Below are 27,834 nucleotides of genomic sequence, written 5' to 3'. Positions count from 1 at the left end.
TAATGCTTCTCTACCACATTTTTTCCCTTCAACCTAACTCATCTTACTGGACTCAGAAGCTCCTATGTAAACCAACACAAAGCTATGAACAAATCTAGCTCTTGCTTGGGTGGCAAGAATTGAATTCAATCCAAGTATAACCGTTTACATCAAAATAAAATCTTACAGAATTTGTGTTAATTAATTACTCTCAATATAAACATAACCATTCTACCATACATCTTAGCTCCGTTGGTCCTCTCCTTTTCTCGTTGCCTGTGATTCCACCCAACTTATCATATTGGACTCAGAAAATTCTATGTAAACCTAAACAAACTATGAACAAATCCAGATCTTGCTTGGTTGGTAAGAATTGTTTGATCAATCCAAATACAACCATTTAATGAAAATAAAATCTTACAGGAATTTGTGTTAATTATTCTCCATATAAACACTTGACCATTCTACTATATATCTTAGCTCCCTGCTTGGTCTCTTTAATTTTGTGGTCCTGTGATTCAATTTGATCTTTCCCATCCACGCTTCCCTCTTCAACAGTCTCTTAACAGTTCTTTCTGCCATTGTCTCGTAGAGTTGTTACCCTCTGCTTAATTACTATACTTCGTGCAGGAAGTCTTGAAGGTTGAAGCTCAGTTTCATGGTGTGTCATCTCTAATTTTCATTTAGACGTCGAAATGGTGATTGGCAATTTTGGGAAGAATCATCTACTTCTTCTTTGCTGTATTCTTTTTACAGGTTTGTTATTCCCTTTTTCATTAGAGTACTGGAAAATAAAAGTTGAGTATTGGATTTAAAGATGCATGGTGTTCTAACAGGTTTTAGCAATGTAAAGCTTTGAGTGTTGGGTTAAAAGATACACCAAAACTAGATTTCTAGTCTTTTTTAGGGCTTTTACGTATCAAATTTCATTTTCTATTTTGCCAATGCAGGGTTTGTAGAATGATAAAAACTCATACTTCTTAGTGAAGAGGTCATGGGTTCGACCCTTGTGTATGATATATGTAATACCTCCCATTCCCTATATATAAAACTCTACTACTTCAAAAAAGAAATGAATATAATGATCTATTTTTGGTAAAAAATGAAAAATTGTTAAATGGTTTGGTAACTTTTGTTCGAATAAATTATCGAATGAAGAATAAGTCGTTTGATATGTTAAAACAAAAAAGTTGATAAAAATTGATAATGAAAATTGAAAGCAGATCATTAGGGTTTAAGAGTGAAGATTTTCATAAAACAATAGGATTCATAAAACATAAAACAATAAGGTTATATGAAAACAATAGGGTTTTCAAAGGAGTCAGCCATGTGTTTTCTCCCTTGTCCTCCAAAATAGGCAGGCTTGAAGATTAGGGGTGCCAGTGAAACTCCTTGCTCTATACGGGTTGCGACATCTTTGTCTCCTGAGTGTCAATAGGGTTTTAATGCGCAGGACAGAAGCAAGGTCCTTCTTAGACTTGGCCTCATTGTTTTAGTTGAAATGCGACCGGTTGCTTTGTTGTTCTTGTAAGATGAGGCTTACCTTACTGTTCACAACAAATGAAACCCAAAACCCCTTTTGATCGATTCCAAATGAAGTAAATTAGGGTTTCCCGAGTTTAACATGCCATATTATAGAGTGACTACATGCAATAAGGTTTTCTTCAGTCCAAATTTGCAATGCATACTCAATGGATAAATAGATGCAGTACAGTAAGTCCTGCATTTGTTTGAGTTGGTTCTCATGCATAAGGGGTCATGCTTTTTTCCCTAGCATTTTCCATCCCAAGCACGAAGAGAATTTTCTTTCCTTATTCTCAATTTTTTTCTGATTTGTATGTTGAACCATATGTAATGAGAATGCCGGAGACAAAATTAAAACTAAGAAGTGAAATCCCGTTATGTTTGGTTGTTCCCTTCGTATGCTATGCTAAGAAATTAGTGTTGGGTTATCCTTGCAGGGGTTGCAGTTGATGCTTTGTCCTATGATTATTCAGCAACCATCGAGGCAAGCTTTATATGCACATTGAAGGATGAAGCCAATTAACCCTATTTTGGTTTTACTAATTTGTTTGGTAATTTGATTTTTGGCAGTGTTTGGCAGAGCCTCTCAGACCTCAATATGGAGGAGGGATCATAAAAAACCCGGAGTTGAACCATGGTTTGAGAGGCTGGTCCGTATTTGGGCATGCAAAAATAGATCACCGTTTATCAGAGAAAGGCAACAACTTCATTGTTGCTCATAGTAGAAACAAACCCTTTGGCAGCTTCTCTCAAAAGCTTCACCTGCTCAAAAATAGGGTTTACACCTTCTCTGGTGATATACTTCTTTCACTATGAGTTTAATAAAACAGTAGTCCAATTCCCATTTTTTAGAATTGCTTATTTTTGACCAAAAATAGAAAAGGGAAAAAGGAAGAAGGGGGATTTGCTTGTGACTAGAGCTTCTCAAGTTAACTTGAATTTGATTTCTTACAGCGTGGGTACAAGTGACTGAAGGAAGTGTGCCAGTAAGTGCAGTTTTTAGCACAAGTAGTGGTATGATACATGCTGGTGCAGTTCATGCCGAGTCTGGTTGCTGGTCCATGCTTAAAGGTGGTCTTACTGTGAACTCATCTGGACCGGCAGAACTCTATTTTGAGGTAACATCTGCATTTTAGTGTGTATTGCCAGTTGAATTCTATGTTCAATTATTTCTGAATTCTGATTCTGCATTACAGTTACTTACTAATGTACTTAAAACGATCATGGTTTGTGCTTTAGAGCAAAAACACAGGAGTAGATATATGGGTTGATAGTGTCTCATTACAACCATTCACCAAAGAACAATGGAGAACACACCAAGATCAAAGCATTGAGAAGGTAGTTGAGAATGTTGGGAGTTTGATTGTTGTTTCTTTGAGCTTTATAGTTGAAGTCTACTTGCTTCAATTTGTTGCTGATCAATTGAGACATAGGGTAGCAAAAATTGATGACAAAAATGTAAAAATTTCTTGCAGGTACGTAAGAGAAAGGTGAGGTTCCAAGCAGTAAATTCTAAGGGAAAAACCCTAGCAGATGCCAAACTCTCTATACAACAAAAGAAAGCAAGCTTCCCATTTGGCACTGCCATAAGTAAGGCCATCATCAACAACCCTGGTTATGAGAGTTGGTTCACCTCCAGGTTCACTGTCACTGTCTTTGAAAATGAGATGAAGTGGTACAGCACTGAGATCTCTCCTGGTAAAGAAGACTACTCAGTTCCTGATGCCATGCTTAGCATTGCCAAAAAATCTGGAATTGCAGTCAGAGGCCACAATATTTTCTGGGATGACCCAAAGTTTCAACCTAGCTGGGTCCAATCACTTTCCCCTGATCAACTCAGACAAGCAGCAGAAAAGAGGATTTCTTCTGTTGTGTCAAGATACAAGGGTCAGCTTATTGCATGGGATGTTGTTAATGAAAACCTACATTTCTCATTCTACGAAAATATGCTAGGAAATAATGCATCTGCTGCTTTCTACCAAAGGGCACATCAACTTGATGGTGGCACAACATTGTTCATGAATGACTACAATACTATAGAAGATGGCAGAGATGGAAACTCAACACCAGCCAAGTATCTTCAGAAGCTGAGGGATATTCAGTCTGTCAACCCTGGGCAGCTAGCAATTGGGCTTGAGTCCCATTTCATTACACCTAACATTCCTTATATGAGATCCTCCCTTGATACTCTAGCTGCTGCAAAGCTTCCTATTTGGATAACAGAATTGGATGTTGGAAGTAACCCATCGCAGGTAAAATTACTGGATTTGTTATATTGAGTTTATGTTTATAGCCTCAAGAGGGTGAGCTTTGGTGCAACTAATAAAATTTGCTCCATTGTGATCTAGTGTTCACATGTTTCATCTCTGAAACAACCCTCCCTATCATGAGTCAAGGGACACCTGGGTGCCCAACCTGCCTGCCCATACAGCCATACGTGGGTGGAGAGGATCCAAATTACCCTATCATAGCCTCATGCACGAGGTATACCTACCTATATTTATGACTATGAAGCTTCACCCGAAAAAGAAAGACTATGAAGCTGTTAGAGCACTAGCTACACAAGGACTCCTCAACAACCAAATCACCAATTTGAATAGAAATTCTTAAGTCTTACCCCACCACCGAGACTCCAAATGGTTAAGGATAGAAATGTTTTGAATTTCAAATTCAAAAGATTTGTGTACCAACTATATCTTGATGTGCTAAGGGTTTAGTAAATTCAAATGTAAAACAAACCCAGATCTAGAAGCTAATGAATCTAGGATTCTTTGTAACTTATTTATAGGAAGTATACAACCTCAATAATAAACAACTAATAGAGCCCATTCAATAGTGGACATAGGTTGCAAATTGCAACTGAACCACTCTAATACTATTTTCTTCTCAAACCCTAACTTAATAGAAATAGAGGTAATCAATTTAGAATCAAATCAAAACCAGAGATTTAAACTAGGTTATGGTTGATTTTTGGTTTGGCTTTGGTTTGAATTTTTTTTTCTTGAACAGGCAAAGTACTTGGAGGATATTCTGAGAGAGGCACACTCCCATCCAGCCATCAATGGGATTGTATTATGGGCAGCTTGGCATCCTCAGGGCTGTGACAGGATGTGCTTGACAGACAACAATTTCAAGAACCTCCCAACAGGTGATGTAGTGGACAAGCTCATCAGTGAATGGTCGCCAAAGGGAAAGCTTTTTGGTTCAACAGATGGCAATGGAACTTTTGAGATTTCACTCTTTCATGGAGAATATGATGCAATCGTCACTCACCCATCCATGAATTCCATCTCAACTCAAAGCTTCAAGGTGACAACAGGAACCGCTGAGGAGACACCTCTTCATGTTCATGTTCATATTCGTGATGTATGAGAATTTGTTATTACACTAGTTCGTTCTTTAAGGTCTGCTGGGTTAGCTTTCACCATTATTGATTAGTGAAATAATAATTATTCGGGCTCTTCAAAATGCATCTAAGAACACATCATCTTGCACATTAAGCATATGATTTCAAATTTATTTTTAAAAGAAAGAATAAAAAATTTCAATTTTAGATAGAATATACAGAAATATTATTTTTGTAATATTAGTATAGTAACTAGAAATGACATCATTAAAACCCAAGGAATTTACGTGTGTATCAAATGATGATTGTCAGGACAATAAGGAACCATGTAGGAATTTGGATACATAAAGTGCTTTCTATTTAAGAGATAATTGACCAAGGAGATGACGATTTTGGATCCTCTCGAGCAACGTTGAAAATGAATTGTCTTCAATTGCCAGGTGTCCTATGTATATTAATTGAAAGAAGTATCCTTTTGTATAGGAGAGCACTAATTGTGCTTATATGTGATTTCCCCCTTCTCTTCCATCATTTTATTGAACCCCATTAACTAATTGTAATTTTGTGTATTCTTTTTTTTTAGTTTTTTTCTTTTTTTCGCTTTCTCACTAATTCTTAGGAATCCATTAATTGTGTACATATTTTATTTCTTTCCTTCCTTTGTCTGTCATTCATGGAAATCCATTAAATCTGACCATGCATGATATAATCCCAATTCGAAGTATCTCTCACCTTGATTCTCTCTCTCTTTTTTTTTAAGTGAATAGAAAAACCCAGCATCTTAGGTGTCTGAATTACAAAGCTGAGATAGCCAACGGAAGGGGAGTCTCCACTCAGTTTTAGAGGCACAACACAAGGTTTTCTGGGCCAGGGAATAGAACTTGATAGCATCATTTGATGAATATTATTTTGTATAATTATAGGCTACATTTTCCTGCATTCCCCACTGTTTTATATTTATTTGGTTACCATTTTTGCGTGCAAAGGAACACTAAATACATTCACTCTGAATTTCTATGATTATGGTAAATCTATATATTTCCTGACCAATTTTGATGTGGATTAATTGTTTGTGCTCGTTAGTGAACCATCTCAACAATTGGGCTCATTCAACAACAGTGATTCTTATCGAAAGTAGTCCAAATTCATAAGAGTTGTTACAAAATTGGAGCACTTGGTGGAGAAACCTTACCAACCAAATTTTGCAAGGATATTTTGGGCATTTAAAAGAGGTTCGGTCATGGGAGTTCTTAGGAGGCAAGAAGTCCATAGAATGCCTCTCTTTCTACCTTCCTATTTGGAGTTCGAGATTTGATCAACGAAAGAAAGCAATTTGGGACACCATAAAGAGCAAAGTAGTCTATAAAAAAAGGGATAGACTGGTAACAGTGGGGGACGAATTTTGGAGACACTCTAGAGTGGAGAGCTGACTTTGGGCGCTGGTTTGTGAAGAGTAAGAAGATGCCTAGGCTGCTGGAGTTTTTCTTCCTCAAACGTCTAGTCTAGAGTGATGTTTTGCCTACTTGATTTTTTTTACTTGTTTTAATTTTTTTTTCCTTCCCGGTAGAGTGTAGATGGATTCATTCATGAATTGAATTAATGATTTGCTGGTTCATGCAATTTGATCCTCATTTCTTCGTAGTCTTCAATTTATTGCTTAATGTCTGAATGCTTTATCACCATTTATGAATTTCTGAACCAATCGAGTTTTGGTTTTTATTTTTTATTGAACATGCACAGTACCATTGGTGGATATTCCAAAGGAAGCACACTAGCAATCAATGGAATTGTATCATGGGAAGCTTGGCATCCTAAAGCCCCACTTAAATGTCAATCCCCCAAAAAAACCAACAATATATTTTTTCTCTCTTTCTGGCTTTCCCCCTTAAAAAACCCCCCCCCCCCCCCCTGTTGCTTAAAGCAAAATTTATAACTATTTGCTTAATCATTCACTCGAGTTCATCACCTACTCCAACACGCACTCTCACTCTCTCTTTGATTGAAATTTTTTTCATAGATACTCATTCAAGAACCAGTGAATCAATCATACGAGCATGCTTGACAAAGAAGGAAAGCAAAAGACAAGTCACAATCCGTTTGAACTATCATGAAACTTGTCATTAGCCCATCAAATATTTTCTTTCTCTCTTTTTCTTAATATTTCTTCTCCCTCATTTCCATTATACATTTTGATGGAGAAAAAGATAACAGTTTGGCAACCCTTAAGGACCCATGTTTCATTACCTGTTCTTGTTTTAAAGTTGAAACCCAGCATGCCCAGGTGGCTGCCATCTCAGCCTATCAGGCGAAATTTGTAAATAAAAAAAATATAAAATTCATCCCAAAAAAAAAAAAAAAAGAGTAAAAAAAACCCAAGTGTGAACTAGCTGGATGAGGAGCGAGAGAGTATCCGGGTGTATATGAATTCATTCCAAGTATCGGGCAAACCCGGCAGACACCAATGGATGCAATCAGCAAAATTAGTCGGGTCGGCCTTTTGTTCATTTGTAAGCAACTTGCCTGCCCGGATGGTATACACCGCCGTATGTGCATCCTTTCGGAGCTCCGACAAGGCAGTGATGTTAATGAAGTGGACTGGTGTTTTCATAGATTGGGTCACGTTCCATGCCACATTAAAGACCCGACGATCCGTACCCACCTCCAACCGGGTCATGTTCACAACCGGCATTGTCTCTTTGGCACACTTGATTCCTTCTGGGTTGTTCCAATCCAAGCTCCTATTCCCATGAACCAACCAAATATATTAATCACCAATTATACAAACAGCAATTATATAGTGATTAAGAACAAGCCAAAAGTGGTTTACCCACCAAAGGTGGGTTTAATGGCTTAAAATGGACCACATAATTTGGTGAGTATTTTCTTAGACCCACTCAATGTATGGTTGAATTATTCAACTAATCTCATATTAGGTATCATATATTCCAAATCAAGAGTCCTGATTGGTTTGGTTAGGTAAGGAAAAGCCACTAAATTAATCTAGTCAAACCAGCAATAATAACTAGAGAGAGCTTTTTAAAGGCAAAAAAAAGGGTTTGTATGGTTTACTTGATGTGAACCGGAGACGAGCTGGTGAAGAAAACAGTGGTGCGTTTGGGATCCACATTTTTGTCCACCCAATCAGCCCACGTCTTCAAAACTCTTGCATAAGCTACTGGCCGTTCGATCTCATCGTACTCGGTGTCGCCCTTATCGAACGATCCACGTCTTTTTTCATCAACCCATAAAAACCAAAATCAATTCTCATGATTGAATTATACTAAAACACGAAAAAGGGATTGAGGTTTTGCCAAACGCTACTTACAGAACTTTCATTTTGAAGGTGTTCATCCACCAAATGTAGGTGTTGAAGATTAAGTAATCCACACCCTTCCAATGCTCTCCATGCTTGTCAATGGATTCAGGCATGATGATTCGATCTAAGACGCTGTGCTTCGTTGGATCATCTGAATTAGATTGCACCAAAAATGGGGCCCAGTAGAACTCAACGGTAGCATTATATTCCTTCACAAACAAGCATGAGATAACTATTAGATCAATTCAAGTAGGCCGGTTCGACGAACCGGTACCGGTCGGTTCATTAACATAGTAAAAAACCAGAGTGATTACGGATCAATACATGAGCAGTGAAAACAGCGAGCGAACCAGTCTTCTTCAAGTTCTTGTGGAAGCTTTTCTTGCTAGGAGGAATGGCAGATTGAGCTAAACAAACCATGGATTCCCATTGATTCCGATTCAAAGAATCACCCACGAACATAAGTCGCTTCCCTCGAAGCTTCTCAAGTAATAATTTCCCACTGAACCTGAAACAGAGTGAGAATAGCAGATTTAGATGATTACAAGCAAAAGAAAGTTTGGATTTATGTTCTTCTTTCAAGGGAAAACCAGAATCTTACTTGGCCAGAGAGCAATCTCTGGGCTGCCATCTCCAATTCTGATAAAAAGAATCACGTCTTCCATTTTTCATACAGGTCACTTGTTCAGTGAGGAACTCACATTCATTTTCTTGATACAGAGGATGTGAGACATTGTCGAAAACCCATTCTCCATTAAAGAGATCACAGTCTTCTGGTGGCACTTCGACCTTCTCAATTTCCTCTCTGATGGCGGACAATTTGATCTCTGGATCTTCGTCCTTGCTTATGATCATCTTCAGATTATGGGGCTCTGTTTCTTTTCCATTCTTGCTAGTTTCTAGAACTGGGTTTTTTGAATTGGATAGATCTTGGAGGAGTACTGGAGCTTTTGGGGTAGAAAAAGGGAACTCTGCAATAGATTTCACATCTTCATTGTACATAAAACCAGCAAAGAGAAAAGTGGAGAAGATAACGACGAAGATTGAGAGATTATTGTTCTTGCGGGTACTGACGTGCTTCATTTCTGGAAGTAAAAAAAGGCTTTCTTGCGAAGTGGCCGCATGAGAAGAAGAAGCAGAAGAAGAAGAAGAAGAAGAAAGAAGAAGAAATGAAAAGCTGTGAGGAAGTGAGAAGGGAAAGGAGATATAGATAAACTCACAAGAAAGAGAAGAATCGTTAAGAAAAATGTCAAATTTTTGTATTAGGTTCAATGGAGTTCGGTGAGATGAGGTTTTCTTTAAGAAACAAAACTGGGTTTTGGAGGGAGAAGTGTCATTTTCAGTTTCCTATCTAAATCTGTCTTAACAACTTGATTCCAAACAATGAACGACTGAATCAGAGAGAAGAGATTCTAAAATGGGTTCCCCCATTGCTTCATCAAATTGTATCTGTTTTTGAGGTAGTTTACAAGAAGACAAAAAGCCAGAATGATTTTGTCAGGTTTCTAATTAAGAAACTCCGTGTATAGTTGTTTTCTTCATTTTTGATTTTGGGTATGCTTAGAGGTGAATTCAGAACTTTCCTTTTTTTAGATTCTATAATTCTCAAAAGTTATTTAATGTATTAAAATTTATTTAATTAAAATTTATATATAAAATGAATGCATGTTGAAGATATTAAATAGGAATAATTATCGACCCTCCCAAGATGCGAAATCTCGGCGGAAACCAACGAAACGGTGAAATCTCGCTGTGATTTCGCCAATGGTTCATAATCCCTCCCCCCACTTCACTGCAAAAATCACCGATGGTCTCACTTAGAAAAATGTCTACAGTCACCGGAGATGACACTGCTTGTTTGGCAAGAATACACTAATGTGAATGACAAGTAAAGTGGAATGAGAAGGTAAATTGAAATATACATTAATTACATTGAATCACGTGAATCTTCAACACTACACATTCTTTTTTCTTTTTTTAAATTAGTGGTAGCCAACCCAAGGTGAGATGCGAGAGATATTGAGAAAGGGGTGGGTTAGTGATGTGAGTCAAATCAAACCTCGAAGGACGCATTTTCTGGGTGAGAAATAGTCAAAAATCGCGATATTTTGATGAAAAAAGCGATGAATAGTGGGTATCACTGATATATTGGTGATATCTCGCAATTTCGAGTTTTAGCGGCCGTTTCGGTTCGCCATCTACCGAAATTCGCCGAAATCTCGCCAAAAAGTTGCACCATGCGCGTGCTCCTTGTATTATAGTTTAATTACTATCTTATCCTTAGTACATTTTGAAATTATAAGTCCAACCTTAGATTTTGCTTGACATTACTTATGTCAAGTTACCATTAGGTCTATTAGCTAATTCATGACATGACATCTTTGTATTTTTCAAAAACCCCCCAAAATAACCCAGAGTTTTGCTATTGCTTAGGGATAATTATTGATGCCCTCTTCTACTATAATTTATTATTAATTGAACCCTACTCTTTGCTGAACTCCTATTTAGGGGTGTAAATGGATAACCAAAATCCGCTTTTGACTTCGCATTAGCATCTGTTTAGGGGTATCTGAATCCGTCCAATTTATTAATAGGTTGTGGATATGGTATACACATTTCTTATCGATTATTATCAATTCGATAAAATTATCCAATTAAGTTACTTATTTCGATTTATTATTCTTATTTTTATAAATTTTACCTATGATATGTGACTATCTTTCTAGATTTTCTATTAAAATAGCTACCAAAATTGATAAATTCTTAAATTTCAAACCTAACACTCACAAATAAAAAGGTAATGATGTAATCAGGTAGTCGAAAACTTGTATTCAATCTATATTTTTGCACATTTAGAAGAATCTACTTAAGAAAATAATTATCTGATTATCATCCGAGTCCGACAGAATCCGTCTGAGAACCGATAGGATATTATCTGAATCCGTCTAAATACAATAGGATGCGGATATGGATATACCACTATCCGATTCGAGTCTGGTCCCTTTACACCCCTACTCCTATTGCCCCAACCCTAGCTTCAGGCAGCATTCAAAAGTTGTCAAGGTTGGTGTGCAATGTCCCTTTGGCCCTTCGCTAGAATTAAGAAATCAAAAGATGATATTACATTCATTTAGGAAAACCATAAAAAGGTAATTTCATCATCTATACTTTAGTCCTTTTTGGATTTCAAATAGTCAAATCTGGATGAGATGACATAAATGGTAAATAAGCAATAACAAACCTCAAGGTTATTTAGGGACTTTTGAAGAATACAAAGATGTGACATTATCAATTAACTAACGGAACATATCAGCAGGCGAACATTAATAATTTGAGGCAAAGTCTTAGGATGTGTTAGTAATTTAAAAAAAAAATGGTGGATATGGTTGCAATTAAGTTTAATACAAGGGAGCATCAGTAATTCCCATGAAGGGCAAATTATTATTATAACCAACTTTAATGGTCTCTTAACACCGTCAAAACTTGGGGGTAATAGTAATTTGATAAAAAGCAAGGTTCGATTAGTAATTCAAAGATAGTACATGAGACAATAGTAATTATTCCTATTAAATATATTTCAACCTATAGACAAAATGGCTATGGTGATAGAGGTCTTGGATGGAGGTGGAAAGGTGTGTAGGGAGCCAATTTCTGTGGAGCTTGGTGAGATTTGATAGGACATAATTAAGGTTCTTCAGGTCAAACTGATTCAGGGTAAATTCATTCAAAACAAGAACGACATAGTTGATTGATGGAAGAATGTGTTGAGGTCACATTCCTAAACATTCTTTTGTTCTAAGGAGGGTTTTCTTGAGGAAACTCTACTATAGATCTGTTAATTTTGATTGAAATTTAGGATTTATGTGAGAATAAGCTTTCAATTTTTTACAACAAACTTTATAATAGAGGTCTTGAGTATAATTTTTCTTTTAAAAATTAGTAGAAGGAATCTCTATGGTCAATGGTCGACTTACTATGAATAATCACATCCATCCAATGGATTGAAGCTATTAAATTTCTCTTCACAGAGGTGATTGATATAAAACATTTGATTAGGTAAATAATTCAAAAATTATACCTAATTCGCTTCACTGTCAGTTCAATCTTTATCTAAATGAGTCAGTAACCAGAATCAATCTTGAATAGAAAGACAAGTTCAAATAGGTCTAAAGAAGGAATAACTTAAAACTCCATTGAAAGGGTACCAAACACACCTTTAAGTTTTCTTATTAGTTCTCTATTGTAGAACTATATAATGCAGTTGCCAACCACTCTATTCAATAGACCATACAGAAAAAGAAAAAAAATTAATAAAAGCAGTGGCTTAAGGTTTCAGAGAAGTAAGGAATAAGGGATCTCTCTCTTCTCTCTTGCAAGTTTCATTTTCTTGGTCCTTTCGATGTCGTTCTTGTTGAGGATTAACCAACTTTCTGGGTTTAGTAGCTTGGTGGGTTCTGAAGAAGAAGAAGAAGAAGATAGCTGTTTTTCCAAGTTAAAGCAACCGATATGTGAAGTCGGTGTGGGAATGTATCTTTCTACCTTTTGGCAGTTGAGATTTTTTTTTATTGCCATTCTAAGTCAAATTGATATACTGAGTTAGTCACTTTTGTGGTTTTATTTAGGTATAGGTCTGGTCTGACTTTGGATCAATTAGAAAACCGGATTGGTTTGATTGGATTTGATCTATATTGGTTTCTTGTTATCCCTACTTTTGTTGGGTTGGACCAATGTCTCACGTCTTGCAAATTCAGGTGTCGCTGACCGGCGAAACCACCAAATTTCTGAAATGTCGGCGAAATATCGCCGACATTTAAAAGGGTTGAAAGTTGAAACTTAAAACTGCAGGTTTGTTCTTTAGTGTTTGCTGGAGAGCAGAGAGAGGAGAGAGAGAGATATGGTTTTTGCAGCGAGTTTTGCAGAGAGAGAGATCGATGGAGATGGGCTGCAGATTTTTGCAGAGCGAGAGAGAGAGATTGGCGATGGAAGGAACTCCACAAAATTGTCGGAAAGTTGCTGCTAGCCCACTACTTCACGGCTTTACCTGAAACGAGAGAGAGAGAGAGAGAGAGAGAGAGAGAGAGAGAGAGAGAGAGAGAGAGAGAGAGAGCTGAAAATACTCCGGCCGGAAATCTGCTAACCCTCTGCTTCACGGTTTCACCTGAAACTAAAGAGAGAACTGAAAATACTCAAATCGCCGGCAAAGGGCAAAAGGGAGAGGGAGAGAGAATGGGAGAGAGCAGCGGTGAAGTTTTCCATCATCAGAGTCGGAGAAGGTGAAGAGTGGCAGCAATAGTTCGATTTTGCCGATATTTCGCCGGTTCAATGATTTTCCGATGACTTTCGGTCGATGTCGTATCAAAGCTCAATTTCGTGTCGCCTTTCAGCGACATGCCGACTTATCGTGACATTTGGGCGATAAATTGATGACATAATGTACCGTGGGTCGGACAAATAGCTAGTAATGCAAACCTCACAGGAGACACACTCCTGTATACATTTGTCTATAAATGTAAATGAAAATCTCTAGAATCCAGCTTAGATTCAACGTACATGAAAAAGCTTAAGTTAAGTCTAAACATTATTTAAGCTCAAGATAGATGAGAGCAGATTCGGATCATCAAAGCCAAACTTACACCAGTGATATAATACTTTGGTGTCATTAATGAGCTAATATTTTCCAATCCTACACCAATCCATAATATGGAAATTCTAAGTGGTTGGATAGGGTTGAGAAGGGCTCAGGTTCTCTCCATTGGCAGAAGGTTTTTTTTTTTTTTTGGGTGTTGAGGTCATTCGGGCTAACTTGCATGCTCCTTGATTACATCCTCAGAGGGAACTTTGTTGTTTGCAATGGTCAAATCCATAACCTCTCTACTAAGAAGTATGGATCTTACCACTCTAACAACCCTGCATTGACATTGGCAGAAGGTTTTGCCTTGGCTACATGACAACAAATGCTTCTTTGATGAATATGCTAAGATGCCAAAAGCTGAGCTTTGGAAGATGCTAATGGATGCCATGATGCTGCCTTAGTATCCCAAGGGTTAAGGTCAGTTGAGTTGAGCTTTCAAGGTTTATTACTAACTTGTAAAATAAAAATTATTTGGCTCTTCAAAAAGCATCTAAGAACGCATTTTCTTAAACCTAAAAACGTATGGTTTCAAATTTATTTCTAAAAGAAGAGTCAAGTTTTCATTCTTAAATCGAAAATACAAAATAATATTTTTATAATTGTTATTGTAGTAGGTAGAAAAAGACAACGTTAAAACAAAATAAGAAATATGCCTAGCTATAAAGCTTATATATTAATAGATGATTAATATATTAATGGAATACGCGGTGGCCAGATTGTAAACCCAGAATTAGATCTCACCTAATCACTAATCATTTTTTTGTTTCTTTCTTATTAACTGAAAATTTCTTTTAATTCTTTTTTTCATCCTGCATTGATTGACGTATGGTTGTAATATGGAATCTAATGCAATTATGCAACAAAATATTTTCAAGGTTCATTCTCTCAAAACCCTTTTGCATTTTCATTCCCTAAGTTTACCTTCAAATATGTTGATTTGGTTATTTCTAGTTGCATGCTTTCTTAAATTTCATGTAGGTAATATGGAATCCATATGAACCACAATGTCAAAAAAATTTATTTACCCAAAGCTTTGTTAATTTGTATCAATGTAATTCAAATAATAAATTTGACTTCATAAGTTTAAAATTATAAATGTAAAAAAAAAAAATAAGTCCATAATGTTTTTCTCCATGTTTTACAAGTTAGTTTTTTTAAAGCACAAAATTATGGGAAAATGGAAGCTTAAGATAGGTTTGTTTATTTCAAAAAAAGAAAAGCTATTCAAAATTCTTCTTCTTTTATTTATTACATACTCGTAGGCTTGATGATACGCTGGCTGTGTGTATGTTAGAACCAGAAGACCAAATGCACAGTATAGACAGACCAATAACAGAAGATCAAGGAATGACTACACCTATAACCATAATCCAACCGAAGCTTATCTCCCTTCCTGCGCAGAGCCAAGAACACCACAGTCAGTGCCTTCAACGCAACCAATAGCAGATGCTATTCAACCGCCATTAGAGCATCACCCAAGAAGAAGATGAAGAACTAGGGCACAATTGAAGCACCACTCTCAGACCCGAGAGCAAGAACCAAAGAGAACGAGAGAGAGAAGATGAGAGAATTGTATGAGGAACCTAATGAAACGATGCCCTAAAACCCCAAATACATGGTATACAAACATAAGGTTGAAAAGACCACTTTGCCCCTCAAACTAATCCATAAGACAAATCCAGTCCTAAAAGAAAGTAAAAAGACAAGTATACCCCTGTTTACATATACAACAGATACGTATCGGCAAGTATCGTATAGTATCGTGGGATACTTTAAACCTTGCTCATAAGTATAAAGGAAATATATAGTTTATCTTCACTAAAGACATAGATCTCCTATTGTACCTTTTATAGAATAGTATATTATAATTATTACCCTTAAGTAATCTTTAGAGGTGATTCAGTTAGCAAAAAACCAACACTTCCACGTGGAAGTCAGAGTTCAAATCTCTTTGATGCTACGGGCAAAACCTTGCCTATGTAAATATTAATTCTTCCCTAAGGATGTAGTTGAAGTGTGTGTAGCAAAAGATTAAACCAAACCGATACGCATTGGTTAGGATAGATTCAACATTTATTTAAACGGGTAATGATAAAATGGTAATAAAATAAAATTACACTAATTTATCCCTATTCTGTTCTACCCCAGCCATGACTCATTCCTTCCTCAGGGTCAAAACCCTAAGCTTAAATGTTATTTGAGCTCAGGATAGATTAGAATGGATTTGGATCATTAATGGGCTAACATGACACACCAGCCCATTTTATGGAAATCCAAGCCCAAGCCCATGGAAAGTTGGGCAGGATTGAGGAGGGCTCAGGTTCTCCAATAGCAAAAGATTTTGCCCTGGCTACTTGATAATGCTCCTTTGATGGATATCCTAATTAAATGCCAAAAGAATATATAAAATATTATTTTAATAATTATTAGTATAGCAGCCAAAATAACAACATTAAAATTAGGGGTGTAAACGGATCAAATTTGGATCGGATAGTGGTAATATCAATATCCACATTCTATTATATTCAAACGGATTTAGATAATATCTTATCGGTTTTCGGACGGATTCGGATGATAATCAGATAGTTATTTTTGTAAGTAGATTCTTCTAAATGGGCATTAACACAGATTGAATACAAGTTTTCCATTACCTGTTGACATCTTTTCCATTTTATTTGTGAGATTAGGTTTGAAATTTAAGAATTTAGCAACTTTATAGTTATTTTAGTAAAAAATCTAAAAAAATAGTCACATATTTTAAGTAAAAATTTATAAAAATAAGAAAAATAAATCCAAACAAGTAACTTAATTGGATAATTTTATCGGACGGATAATAATCGGTAGGAAAGGGTGTTAGGTTTTTTATTAAAATCTATGTTTTTTATTAAAATCTATATTATCTATATATTAAGTTTCAAAATTAGTTTTTGCATTTCTTTTATTTAATTGTTTTGTTTGTGTGTGGGACCCTTGAGGTAAGGGTGGTAATGAGGCACCATGAGTTAAGGAGGCCCTTCATGACCTTGGTTAAAGGAGGCCCTTCATGGCTTTGGTTATGAGGCTCTTCATGACATTGGTCATGGGTCTTAAAGGTCTTGATCATGGTGATGAGGTGGGCTAACTTGAATGGTGGAATTACTCAAATTCTAACTCTTGACCTTTATTTCTCATTTCAACTTCATGACCATTCATGGCCATTACCATGAGTGGGGGTTAAGGTCTTTGAATGGGTTAAAGCCTATTCATTCCAAAGAAGTGAATATGAGAGTTACTTCCCCAAGTAGTGGGGAGGTTAGGTCAAGGGGGTTTATTCACATTAGTGGAGGAGGGACAAACCATTGATTCTCCATTAGTGGAGAATTGATTCTTCCCTTGTGGGGAGGTGTGGTTTGGGCCTATATAAACCCAACTCTTCCTTGCATATTGTGTGCTATTGTGACTCTCCTCACTCACATTATTTGTTTTACAAAGTTCATTTCTTTCTTGAGTTGTCTAAGTGTTGTGCTCTAGCTTTTGGTTCCTTTAAGGGACTAGAAGAACTACCTCATCTTCTAGTTGGAGGTTGTTTTATCTTGGAGGTGGTGGTGCGAAGAACCCTTGGTAGTAGGGTGCATCAATTACCTTAAAGACAGCATCAAGGTGTGACTCAACCTCATCAATCAGTGGTTCGTTCGGTTGCAACTTCGAGCTCTTCAAATTTGCTAAAGACGATCTTCATCTCTCAATTGTATTGCGATTTCATCTTTGTATGTTTGAAGAATTTGTAATACAATTACCCCAACAAAGGGGTATACCATATCTGCATCCTATTTCAGATATCACTAAACAGGATGTTGATGCGAATTCGGGAGCGAATTTCGATTATCCACTTACACCCCTAATTAAAACAAGATAAGAAATTTGAATAGCTTTAAAACTTAGACTTTTATAGACGATTAATATACTAATAAAATATGAGGAGGGTAGATTGCATACTTGGAAATTGGACTCATATGTCACCTAGTCATTAATCATCCTTAAGCAACCTAATCTGATTTCTTGTTGGATTCAATAAGTTGTTTATATATATATATATTCTCTTTCACTAAAGGGTCAATCTATATTAAATTAAGAATGGAAAAGGGAAAAATAAAAAGAAAATCAGGAAGAAATTACACTTGCAGAGCTTTGATCTCTATTTTTGCCTCACACCCCTGATAAATGTAACATTGCCCCTTGCCCGAAGTCACTTTTACTTTGATCATAAACTCTCTTATTAATTAAAATTTTTTTTCCCACATTCCTGCATTGACATTATAAATTATAGTATGGAATCTAGTGATTCAATGACATTCATTCTCTCAAAACCTTTTTGCATTTTCGTTCCCAAAGCTTACATTCAAATATGTTGTTTAATTTGGTTAATTCAAATTGCATGCTTTCTTAAATTTTGTACGTGTAATTTATAATCCATGTGTACCACATTGTCAAACGATTTTATTTATAGTTTCGTTTATTTCGATAAAATTTCACTTCATAAATTTGTCCATGTTTTACAAGTTGATTTTTTTTAAGTGAAAATTTTTGAGAAAAAAATTTCATGCAGGCTTTTACACTGAAACAATTGAAACTTAATGGGAAAGATAGGTTTATTTATTTCATAAAAATGAAGAACTATTAAAGTTCTTCTTTCTTTTATTTATTACATACTCATAGGCTTGGTGAGTCACTAGTTGCGTGCAAGGCTAGCATCTTCTACTTCAACATAATCGTTATTGAGGTTACTATTCTTCTGGTCTCTCCTCATAGCGTCGCTACATGGCATTGTTGTTAGTGACGTGGATCTCTTTTTTGTCGTTGTCAATATCTCCGACACTATTGGTAGTTTCTGCAAAGATCTTGCATGTGTCAGTTTTCTACATTATGTTTTATATTCTCTTCAAACACTTCCTCACATCATCTTCGGCATTATTGTTCTTTCTTGCTGAATTGTCTACTACATTGTTGATATTGTTTACAAGTATCACATTGGCATCTTTATCTTCATGCCAAGTTATCCTGTAGGCCTCTCCTCATAGTATCGGGGGCATTGTTGTCGATGCTTTGGACTCTCTCTCTCTCTCTTGTTGTTGGCATTGCCTCCTATCTATGAGGATCACATTGCTTGTCTTCAACATCATCCCAATTTCTTCTCTCAGATCTCTTCTCACAATGTGTTCAACATTGTTGATACTGCATTGGATCTCTATCTTACTACTAGCATTGCGACCTACATTGCTAGTATTGTCTACGAGTATCATGCTGGTTGTCTTCATCATCATTCCAAGTTCAACATTCTAACCTCTCTTCACGATGTCTTCGACATTGTTGTTGTTGCATCGGATATCTCTCTTGTTACTGGCACTACTTCCTGCATTGTTGACACTATCTTCGAGGATCACGTTGGTTCTTTTCATCTTCATCCAAACTTCTCCCCTCATAGTGTCTTTGGCATTGTTGTTGTTGCATTGGATCTCTCTCTCTCTCTCTCTCTCTCTCTCTCTCTCTCTCTCTCTCTCTCTCTCTCTCTCTCTCTCGTTGTTGGGACTTCCTCTTACATTTTTTATATTGTCTACAAGGATCATGCTAGTTGTCTTCATCTTCATCCCAACTTCTCTCCTCATATTTCAATGTCATATGCATTGTTGTTATTGCTTTGGGTCTCTCCCTTGCTATTGGCATTGCCTCTTACATTTTTGGTATTGTCTATAAGGATCAAGTTGACTATCTACCTTATTCCTACCCTAGTCTTCATATCTCTCCTCACAACATCTACCACATTGTTGTTGTTGGCTCAGGCGTGTCTCATTTTGCTGCCAAGATTGCTTTGCTTATCTTCATAGTCATTCCAACTCATTTCCTCACACTGTCTCATGCATTGTCATTGTTGTCTTGGGCCACTTTCTTGCTTCTGGCAACACCTCAACATTGGTGGTGTTGCCATCAAGGATCACACTGTTATCTAATTTACTCTGTCTAGCCTCCTTATAGCCTCTCCTTCACTGTTATTGCTAGCGTGGGTCTCTCCTACTACTGCTAGTGCCTTCGGCGTTGTTAGTCTTATTTTTTTGTATCACTCTTGTTGTTTCCATCCTCATACTACCTCAGTGGCTCAAGGCTCTCTTCACAGTGACTTCAACATTCTTGCTACTATCATGGATCCTGCTCCTATTGTTGACAATGTTTTTGACAGTTTCTTCATGGACCACACTAGTTGTCAAGTTCCTTATTGTAATTGGTTGGGGTCTCGCTCTTGTTGTTGGCAATGGCGTTGGCATTCCTGAGGGTCTCTACTCAATAGTTAGGCCTAATTTCTTTCTCAGTTTCTCCTTCAATAGAAGATAGTATAGTAGAAAGAAGGGAGAGAGGAAGTAGTAAGAGAAGGGAACATAAATTAGTTGCTTTAATTGTCATGTTTATAACAAAGTAGGCTTTGTTGAGTGAAGGTGTGGCTTTATTTGTAATAACGAAAAGGTTCTTAATGTGTAAACATTTGGCAAATTTACATTATAGGTAACATGACTAGTAGTATTAAGATTTGCATTTGTATTTTACACGACTGGAGGTCTCATCTTAGAGAACCCGTCATATGGAATCAACTACAGAGTAGGAAATACGAGGAATTAGAGCACAAAGTGATGTTCATCAGAACAATAGAAAACCATGTAAGAGTCCAGATACATTACGTGTCCCTTTCTTCCTATTTAAGAGAGAATCGGCGCAAAATCTTTTTTGGAGAAAAGGAGACTTTATATTAATAGAAATAAATAGAATGAAAACAATAATACAGGATTAGGTTCTAAAGAACCTACGACCCTGTCGCTCTTCTACAACATATTGAGAGAGCTGAGCAGGCAAAGAGAGAGGATCCAACAAAATTTCTTGGTCCGATGTTGCCAATCCGGCTAAAAAATCCGCGCACCTATTAGTCTCCCTAACACCATGCACCAAAATATACTCCTGAAACAAAGATCTCAAGTGAAGAATATCCTCAACAATGTGTAGTATCCCCCAATGTGGGCGGTAAGTACCCAGTAAAGTCCTAATTGCCACTTCAGAGTCTGAATGCACCAAAACCTTATTACAGCCGTATTGCTGCGCAAATTGCAAGCCACACCGAATTGCAAGCATCTCAGCGTGAAAAACACCCACATTAGCACAGCCACCAGAACAAGCAAAAATAACATCACATCTGCAATTTTGAGCCATAGCACCATACCCTCCAATATATCCCCGGAGAGAACCGTCACAGTTGATTAGGATCCAACCCCATGGCGGTGGTAACCAATAATGAACAGAACTCTTAACCTGGGCAAAAGAAACCGAAATACCCCAACTAGAGAAGAATTGTGTTTGTCTCGGGCAATCCTCCACCACTAGCTTTGCAAATTGAAACCGTAATCAGGTCATCTTAGCCACTAAGTAAAAGATGTCAAGGTCACTCCGAGAGCCCTTCTGAAAGGTACGATTATTCCTTTCCTGCCACAAAAATCTTGTCAAGCGACATTGTCACATTGACATGGAATTGTTTTCAATTGCCAAGTGCGCTATATATTAATGGGAAGAAATTTGCTAGGTTTTCCTTTTCTCTTCCTTTTATTTTATTATTATTCTTTATTTTCCCCTTTGATTGGAGTGATTATATGTTAAATTTTCCCCACTCTTCCCTCATTTTGAAGAAACACATTAACTAACCATTATTATGTGATGTATTTTTCTTTTTAAAATGTTGAGTTTTTTATGCGTGGGTCTTCTTAGTAAAGCATAAAAAAATATTAGGTCTCTTTAGTGAAATAAATTATATATGTTTCATAGCAACTAACACCTAGGGGTATCAATAAATCCCAGTTTACTCGGCCCAGCCCAAACCCACCTTGAGCCCTGCCCAATTTCAACCCGAAGGGTGGGCTTGGGTTACAAAATGATGAGGCTGACCAGGGTCGGCTCAGGCTTAGGTTTAGCCCTCAGGCCAACCTGGTCGAGCCCAACACGACCCTATGTTAGTTAAGTTTAATTAAAGTTAGTTAAAACTTATTTAATACCATTATAGTATATCAAGTTAGTTACAATTTATTAATACCATTATATAAATTAGAAAGTACTTTGGCAAGTAAAGAAAATCTAAAATGTGGGTATTAGAAAGTCTCAAGCAACCTTAGGCATGTTCTATAGCAACTAATATTGTCTCTCACGATTAAGACCAACTAAGGTGTGAAAGTTCGTTGGATATCGCCGGTTCGCTAGACAAAGAACCGGGCGATATGGCAAAATCTCAGCGAAATTTTGCCGCCTTGTATGATAAATTTTGTCTATAATAAAATATTAAAAATAATTGAAAAGACATTCATTAAATGCTCTACAGTTCCACGATCAATGCAAGGTGCGAGTATCAATGTAAAATTTAAAAAATTAACAAGATAATATTAAATATTCATGCAACACGTCAATCAGTCTGTGTGAAGTTTGAAAACAATAATAAAACAATATTCAAGACAAAAATCTCTCTTCGTAACTCTCTCTCTCTCTCTCTCTCTCCCCCTAACCTCTGGTCCTCTGCAACTATCTCTTCTTTTCTCTTTCTCTCTCTTGGAAGCTGCATATATCGCTTGCTGCAAGCATGGTTTGAAGTTAAACTAGAAGAGAAGAATAGAGATCGAACAGCTCGATGGCGACGCACAGCTGAAGACCGCCACCGGCCCCAGCAAAAGCGGAATTCAGGTTTTATCGCGGATTTTTTGGCAATAAATAGCGAGAAATTGCATAAAATGGTGAACCGAAACCACTGAATTTCGGCAATATTGCACACCCTGAGACCAACTTGAACCCCCTTTATTTCCAACCTTAGCCCAGTCTTTCTGTTCATTTCAACAAAATAAATAAAAGTTACCCACAACTAGAATTACACTTTGACCTAAAAGACAAACTTTATTCTTTCAGCCACGATTCAGGCGTATGGTTCGAAAACTATGAATTTCATATTTCTTTATATGGAAGTAATTAATTTATTTAGCTCGATGCGAACCAGACTTGATTAGAACCTAAAGAACCAATAAGGAATGCAGGCGACAATGATCTGAGAACTAAGCTTACTTGTTGAGATATCTAGCTATCTTGCTTCCATCGGTGCCAAACACTCAGTCCAACTCTTTGTACGTACATAACTATTTTGCTATCAGGGTGACTTTTCTTCATGCTTATTTAGTTATTTGGCACAAGATTGAATATTGCCGATGTATAATCAACTTGGTTTAGATAGAGAGAAGAGGAACCATCACAATGTTGGGGATTTATTCTGGCAGTGAGAAATCTAGGAGCGGAAATCCTCATGGTGTTGCAGCAACTAGAGAGATATCTTAACACAAAGTTTAGGGCGCTCATTAACCATGAAGGGAGGCAAGAAAATAGACTTGAGAGAAAGAAGAGAGAAATTAGCGGAGACAATTTGGGAGAGAGGAAAGTTAATTTTAATTTGAGTTTTAATCAAAGCTTCGAATATTTTTATAGCCACATACCATACTCTCTAGAGGGAATTTCATGGAATTATAGGAAAAGTAGTTACAGTCTTACCAATGATAAAAATCCAACAATGTCAAAGAGAAAATTTTTCTCTTCTTTTATTTATTTCATCAAAATTGAAGAGCTACTGAAAGTTCCTCTTTTATTTATTACATACTCATCATAGGCTTGACGAATCGGCTAGCTATGTGCATGGCTAGCGTCTCCTACATCATTATATTGTCATTGAGGTTACTGCTCTTCATGTCTCTCATAGTGTTGTTAACATTATTGCTATTGGTGTGGCAGTGTCTCTCACACTATCCATATTCTCTGCGAAGACCTCGTTGGGATCAAATATCTTCATTGCGTTGTTTGCTCTCTTCGAACCTCTCTTCACAGCGTGTTCGGCATTGCTGTTGTTGCATTGGATCTCTCTCTTGCTGCTGGCATTGCCTCTTGCATTGTTGATATTGTCTACGAGGTTCACGCTGGTTGATTACATCTTCACCGCAACTTCTCCCCTCAGAGCTCTCTTCACAACATCGTTTGCATTGCTGTTGTTGCCTTGGGTTTCTCTCTTGTTGTTGGCATTGCCTCTTACATTGTTGGTATTTTCTACGAGGATCATGTTGACTGTCTACCTCATTCCTACCCCAATCTTCATGTCTTTCCTCACAGCGTTTTAGGCATTGTTGTTGTTGGCTTGGGTCCCGTTCTTGCTGCTGGCAGTGCCTCACGCATTGCTGATGTTGTCTACGAGGACCGCTTTGGATATCTTTGTATCCACTCCAATTCCTTTCCTCGCACTGCCTCATGCATTGCCGTTGTTGTTTTGGGTCTCTTTCTTGCTGTTGACAGTGCCTCAAACACTGGTGTTGTTGCAATCGATGATCATGTTCGTTATCTATTTCATTCTGACCTAGCTCCTCAATGCTCTCCCCACAACGTCTTCTGCATTGTTGTTGTTGGTGTGGGTCTCTCTCTTGTTGCTGGCAATGCCTTGCACATTGTTGGTGTTGTCTTTGAGAATCACGTTGATTATTTTCAACAATGTCTGAACCCCCCTCCTCAGATTTCTCTCCTCACACCGTCTCCTGCACTGTTGTTGCTTGTGTGAATCTCTCTCTTGCTGTTGGCAATATCTTTCACATTGTTGGTGTTGTCTTTGAGAATCCCGTCGATTATCTTCATTCATATCCCAACCCACATCCTCAGATCCCTCTTCACAACGTATCTTGCACTGCTGATGTTCAACTGGGTCTCTCTCTTGCTGTTGGCAACGCCTTTCACATTGTTGGTGTTGTCTTTGATCAGGACTGCGTTGGTTGTCTTCATCCATATCCCGACCCCCCTCCTCAAATCTCTCCTCACAACGTCTCCTACACTGTCGTAGTGTGTGTGAGTCACCCTCTTGTTGCTGGCACCGCCTTTGGCATTGTTGGTATTCTCTTTGTGGATCTCTCTCGTTGTTTTCATCCTCATACCAGCTTGCCATTTTAAATACCTCTTTACAACGACTTCGACATTGTCGTTGTTGCTGTGGATCATGCTCATGTTGTTGACAATGCCTCTCACACTGTCTTCGTGGACCACTCTGGTTGTCAAGTTCCTCATTGCCCTCACTCTCTTCGCAACGTCGTTGGCAACGTTGTAGTTGAGTGGGGTCTCGCTCTTGTTGCTGGCAATGGTGTTGGCATTCTTGATGCTCTCTCCTTGATGGGTCAAACCTGATTTCTTTCATAATTTCTCCTTCAGCAGAACACATTACAATAGAAATAAGGAAGAGGCAAAGAAATGAGAGAAGGGAACATAACTGTGTTGCTTTAATTGCCATCTTCATAACAAAATAGGCTTCGTTGGGTGAATAGAAACGATGAAGGTGTGGCTCTATTTATACTGGCAAAAAGATACTTGGCGTGTTAACATTTGGCAGCTTTATATTACACCTAACTCAATTAGTAATGTCGGAATTTGCGTGTATCTCATCTCATCTTGAAGAACAATTCATATGGCATTAGTAATGGAATAGGTTTTCCGAGAAATCAGATGAATGCCAACTTATAATTGTTAGGGCAATAAAGAACCATGTGGCAATCCAGATTCATTACTAGGTGATGGCAACTTTGGATCCTATCAAGCGATATTGAAAAGGAATTATCTCAGATTGCCAACTGTCTTATACATTAACAGAACGAAATATCCTTTGAATTTCCCTTTTCTTTTTTATTTTATTTTGTATGACAATGTGTTATTTAATCTCAATACCAAGCTTTGTCCCAACTAAAGGGGATAGATTACAATAACAACAAGCCTTTCAATAAGTTTTATTTGAAGTCATGCTAGATACAGGGCCTAAGCTATGCATATCATTCCTCACTACTTCTCTTAAGGTTATCTTAAGTTTGCCTTTAGCCCTTTTAATTCATTCAATTTGGATTATATCACTTCTCCATACGATAACATTTATAGGCATTCGTTGAATGTGACCGTGCCACCTCAAACAACTTTCTTGTAGCTTATCACTTATTGTAACTACTTCCAGACCAACTCTAATATGATCATTCTGTGTCTTATCCTTCTTACTTTTGTCACTTAACTATTTATAAATAATGTATTTTTAATTTGAAAGCTCCATTGTAGCTCTATTCAAAAAAATAATCTTTATTAGATCTCTTTTGCTCTTGATTATGATGGTCCATTGGATACGCGATTAGCAAAAAAAAATTGGCAATGGTCCCCATCGATAGGATACAAATATATTTATCCATTGTAGATTCCTCAAAGCATGATTTTTATTGACCTAATATGTACAAATTCCACAACTCTCAGTTACCTTATATTTTTTTCTTTTATTTTTTTAGAGAAAGAAAACACATCATTAGAGCTAATGGAAGTACATAGTCTTGCTTAATTTACAATACAGATACAACATCCTCTGTTGTAATTCCTTTTAGTATAATACGTAATAAATGTTACACTTTTTTCTATCAATCACTGGAATTTTTATTAGGGTAATCTTCATCTGAACTCCCTGAGGTTTGTTTTATGTCATTTTTAGTCCAAAAAAACTGAGATTTTGCATCTACCTCCCCTGTGCTATAGAAAAATCAATTTAAGGACAATTATCACTTTTACGACCAATTTGCCATTATTTTTTTTTTTTTTTAATTAAATTTTTTACATACACACCCTCACCTACCATAAAACTCGTGACTCTCCTAGAATTCAAATAAATTTTAAAATATGACCAAAATACTCTTATATGTTAAAATGACTCAAGTATCCCCTTAGCTTAAACCCTATTTGCAAAGTAAAATCTTAGGGAAATGGATGAAGAGATTCCCCCTTCACCCATCTTCTTCATTGATTGAGTTGAGCAAAGAGGGAAATGTTTAGTCGAGACAAGAATCTTGATCACTCATTTCGCCTCATTTCGCATAAGTGATTTTTTTTCCGGTAAAATTTAATTGCAAACAAATAGTTGAAATTTCTTCTCAGCCACAAGTTTCACTCTGGACTTCCACATTTTTGTCATTTTTCCTTTTAAGGTATGGACACGGTTTCCTATGTTAGTGAACTCGCTGATGAAGACAACAAATGGGCTGTGAATCTTGTGACAAGTGAGTAATAAGTAGATAAGTTTACCAATTGGACCTGAAAAGATAAGATTTGATATTCTATTCTATAATGTAAAAATTACTTTAGAACTTTAGATAAAAACAATGAAATCGTCCCCCATATCAAACTAATAGTGAATTAGAGAATTAGCTAGAATAATGTAAAGATTAGATTTTGACAATCTGATCTATCTCCAACCCAATCCATATTCCATACATGTAGTTTGTTTGTGGAGGAAAAGTGGTGGGGAAGAAGGAGAATTTCAAACTTCGGACAAAAAGATGTTACGTTTGCAATGACATATATTGGGATTATCTATTTTTTGTTGCTTGTGCGCCAGTTTTAATGACTCGCTTGTGTTGAGTTCAATTCATCTCAGCCGAAATCAATCATTTCGATAGGAATTCTTTCTAGGTGCTTCAGAATTAAGGCTGCAGTTAACGATGGATTAATAGCTGCTCAAGAAATGAAGATCCTTCATCTCCCCTTTGGTCAACTCAATCAATGAAGAAAATGAGTGAAGGGAGAATCTCTTCATCCATCTCGTTAAGATTCTACTTTACAAATAGGGTTTAATCTAAGGGGTACGTGAGTCATTTTAACATATAAGGGTATTTTGGTCATATTTTAAAATTTATTTGAATTCTATGACTTTTTTGTAATTTTTGGACTAAAAAGAGAGTCATGAGTTTCATGGCAGGTGGGGGGGGGGGGGTGTATGTAAAAAAATCAAATAAAAAAAAGAGAGAGGGCAAATTGGTCATAAAAGTGATAATTTGTCCTTAAATTGACTTTTTATATAGCATAGGGGTGGCAAATGCAAAGTTTCAATTTTTTTGGATTAAAAATGACATAGACCAAACCTCAGGGGGTCCAAATGAAAATTACCCTTTTTGTTATCCC

General features: G+C 36.9%; 2 protein-coding genes across 2 annotated transcripts; one reads left to right on the top strand and one right to left on the bottom strand.

Moving 5' to 3' along the window:
* Positions 1-674: 674 nt before the first annotated feature.
* Positions 675-4,875, top strand: LOC149008290 (endo-1,4-beta-xylanase 5-like). The gene is made up of 7 exons (XM_089167218.1): positions 675-735; positions 1,941-1,987; positions 2,074-2,296; positions 2,458-2,621; positions 2,743-2,841; positions 2,979-3,755; positions 4,513-4,875. Exons 1-7 carry the CDS (start codon positions 675-677, stop codon positions 4,873-4,875), a joined length of 1,734 nt encoding a protein of 577 aa, XP_089023344.1.
* A 2,070-nt stretch (positions 4,876-6,945) lies between these two features.
* LOC149008289 (xylan O-acetyltransferase 1-like) lies at positions 6,946-9,322 on the bottom strand. The gene is made up of 5 exons (XM_089166979.1): positions 8,767-9,322; positions 8,490-8,673; positions 8,175-8,374; positions 7,919-8,077; positions 6,946-7,587 (listed from the first exon to the last, which is right to left on the bottom strand). Exons 1-5 carry the CDS (start codon positions 9,246-9,248, stop codon positions 7,233-7,235), a joined length of 1,380 nt encoding a protein of 459 aa, XP_089023105.1. The 5' UTR covers positions 9,249-9,322; the 3' UTR covers positions 6,946-7,232.
* Between the last annotated feature and the right edge of the window lie 18,512 nt (positions 9,323-27,834).

Source organism: Hakea prostrata, chromosome 8 (assembly GCF_041222555.1).
Source record: "Hakea prostrata isolate BN-2017 chromosome 8, UWA_Hpros_2, whole genome shotgun sequence".
In the NCBI taxonomy this organism is placed as follows: Eukaryota; Viridiplantae; Streptophyta; class Magnoliopsida; order Proteales; family Proteaceae; genus Hakea; species Hakea prostrata.
The sequence above is the reverse complement of the archived record's forward strand: the minus strand, read 5'-3'. Positions and strand labels throughout refer to the sequence as shown.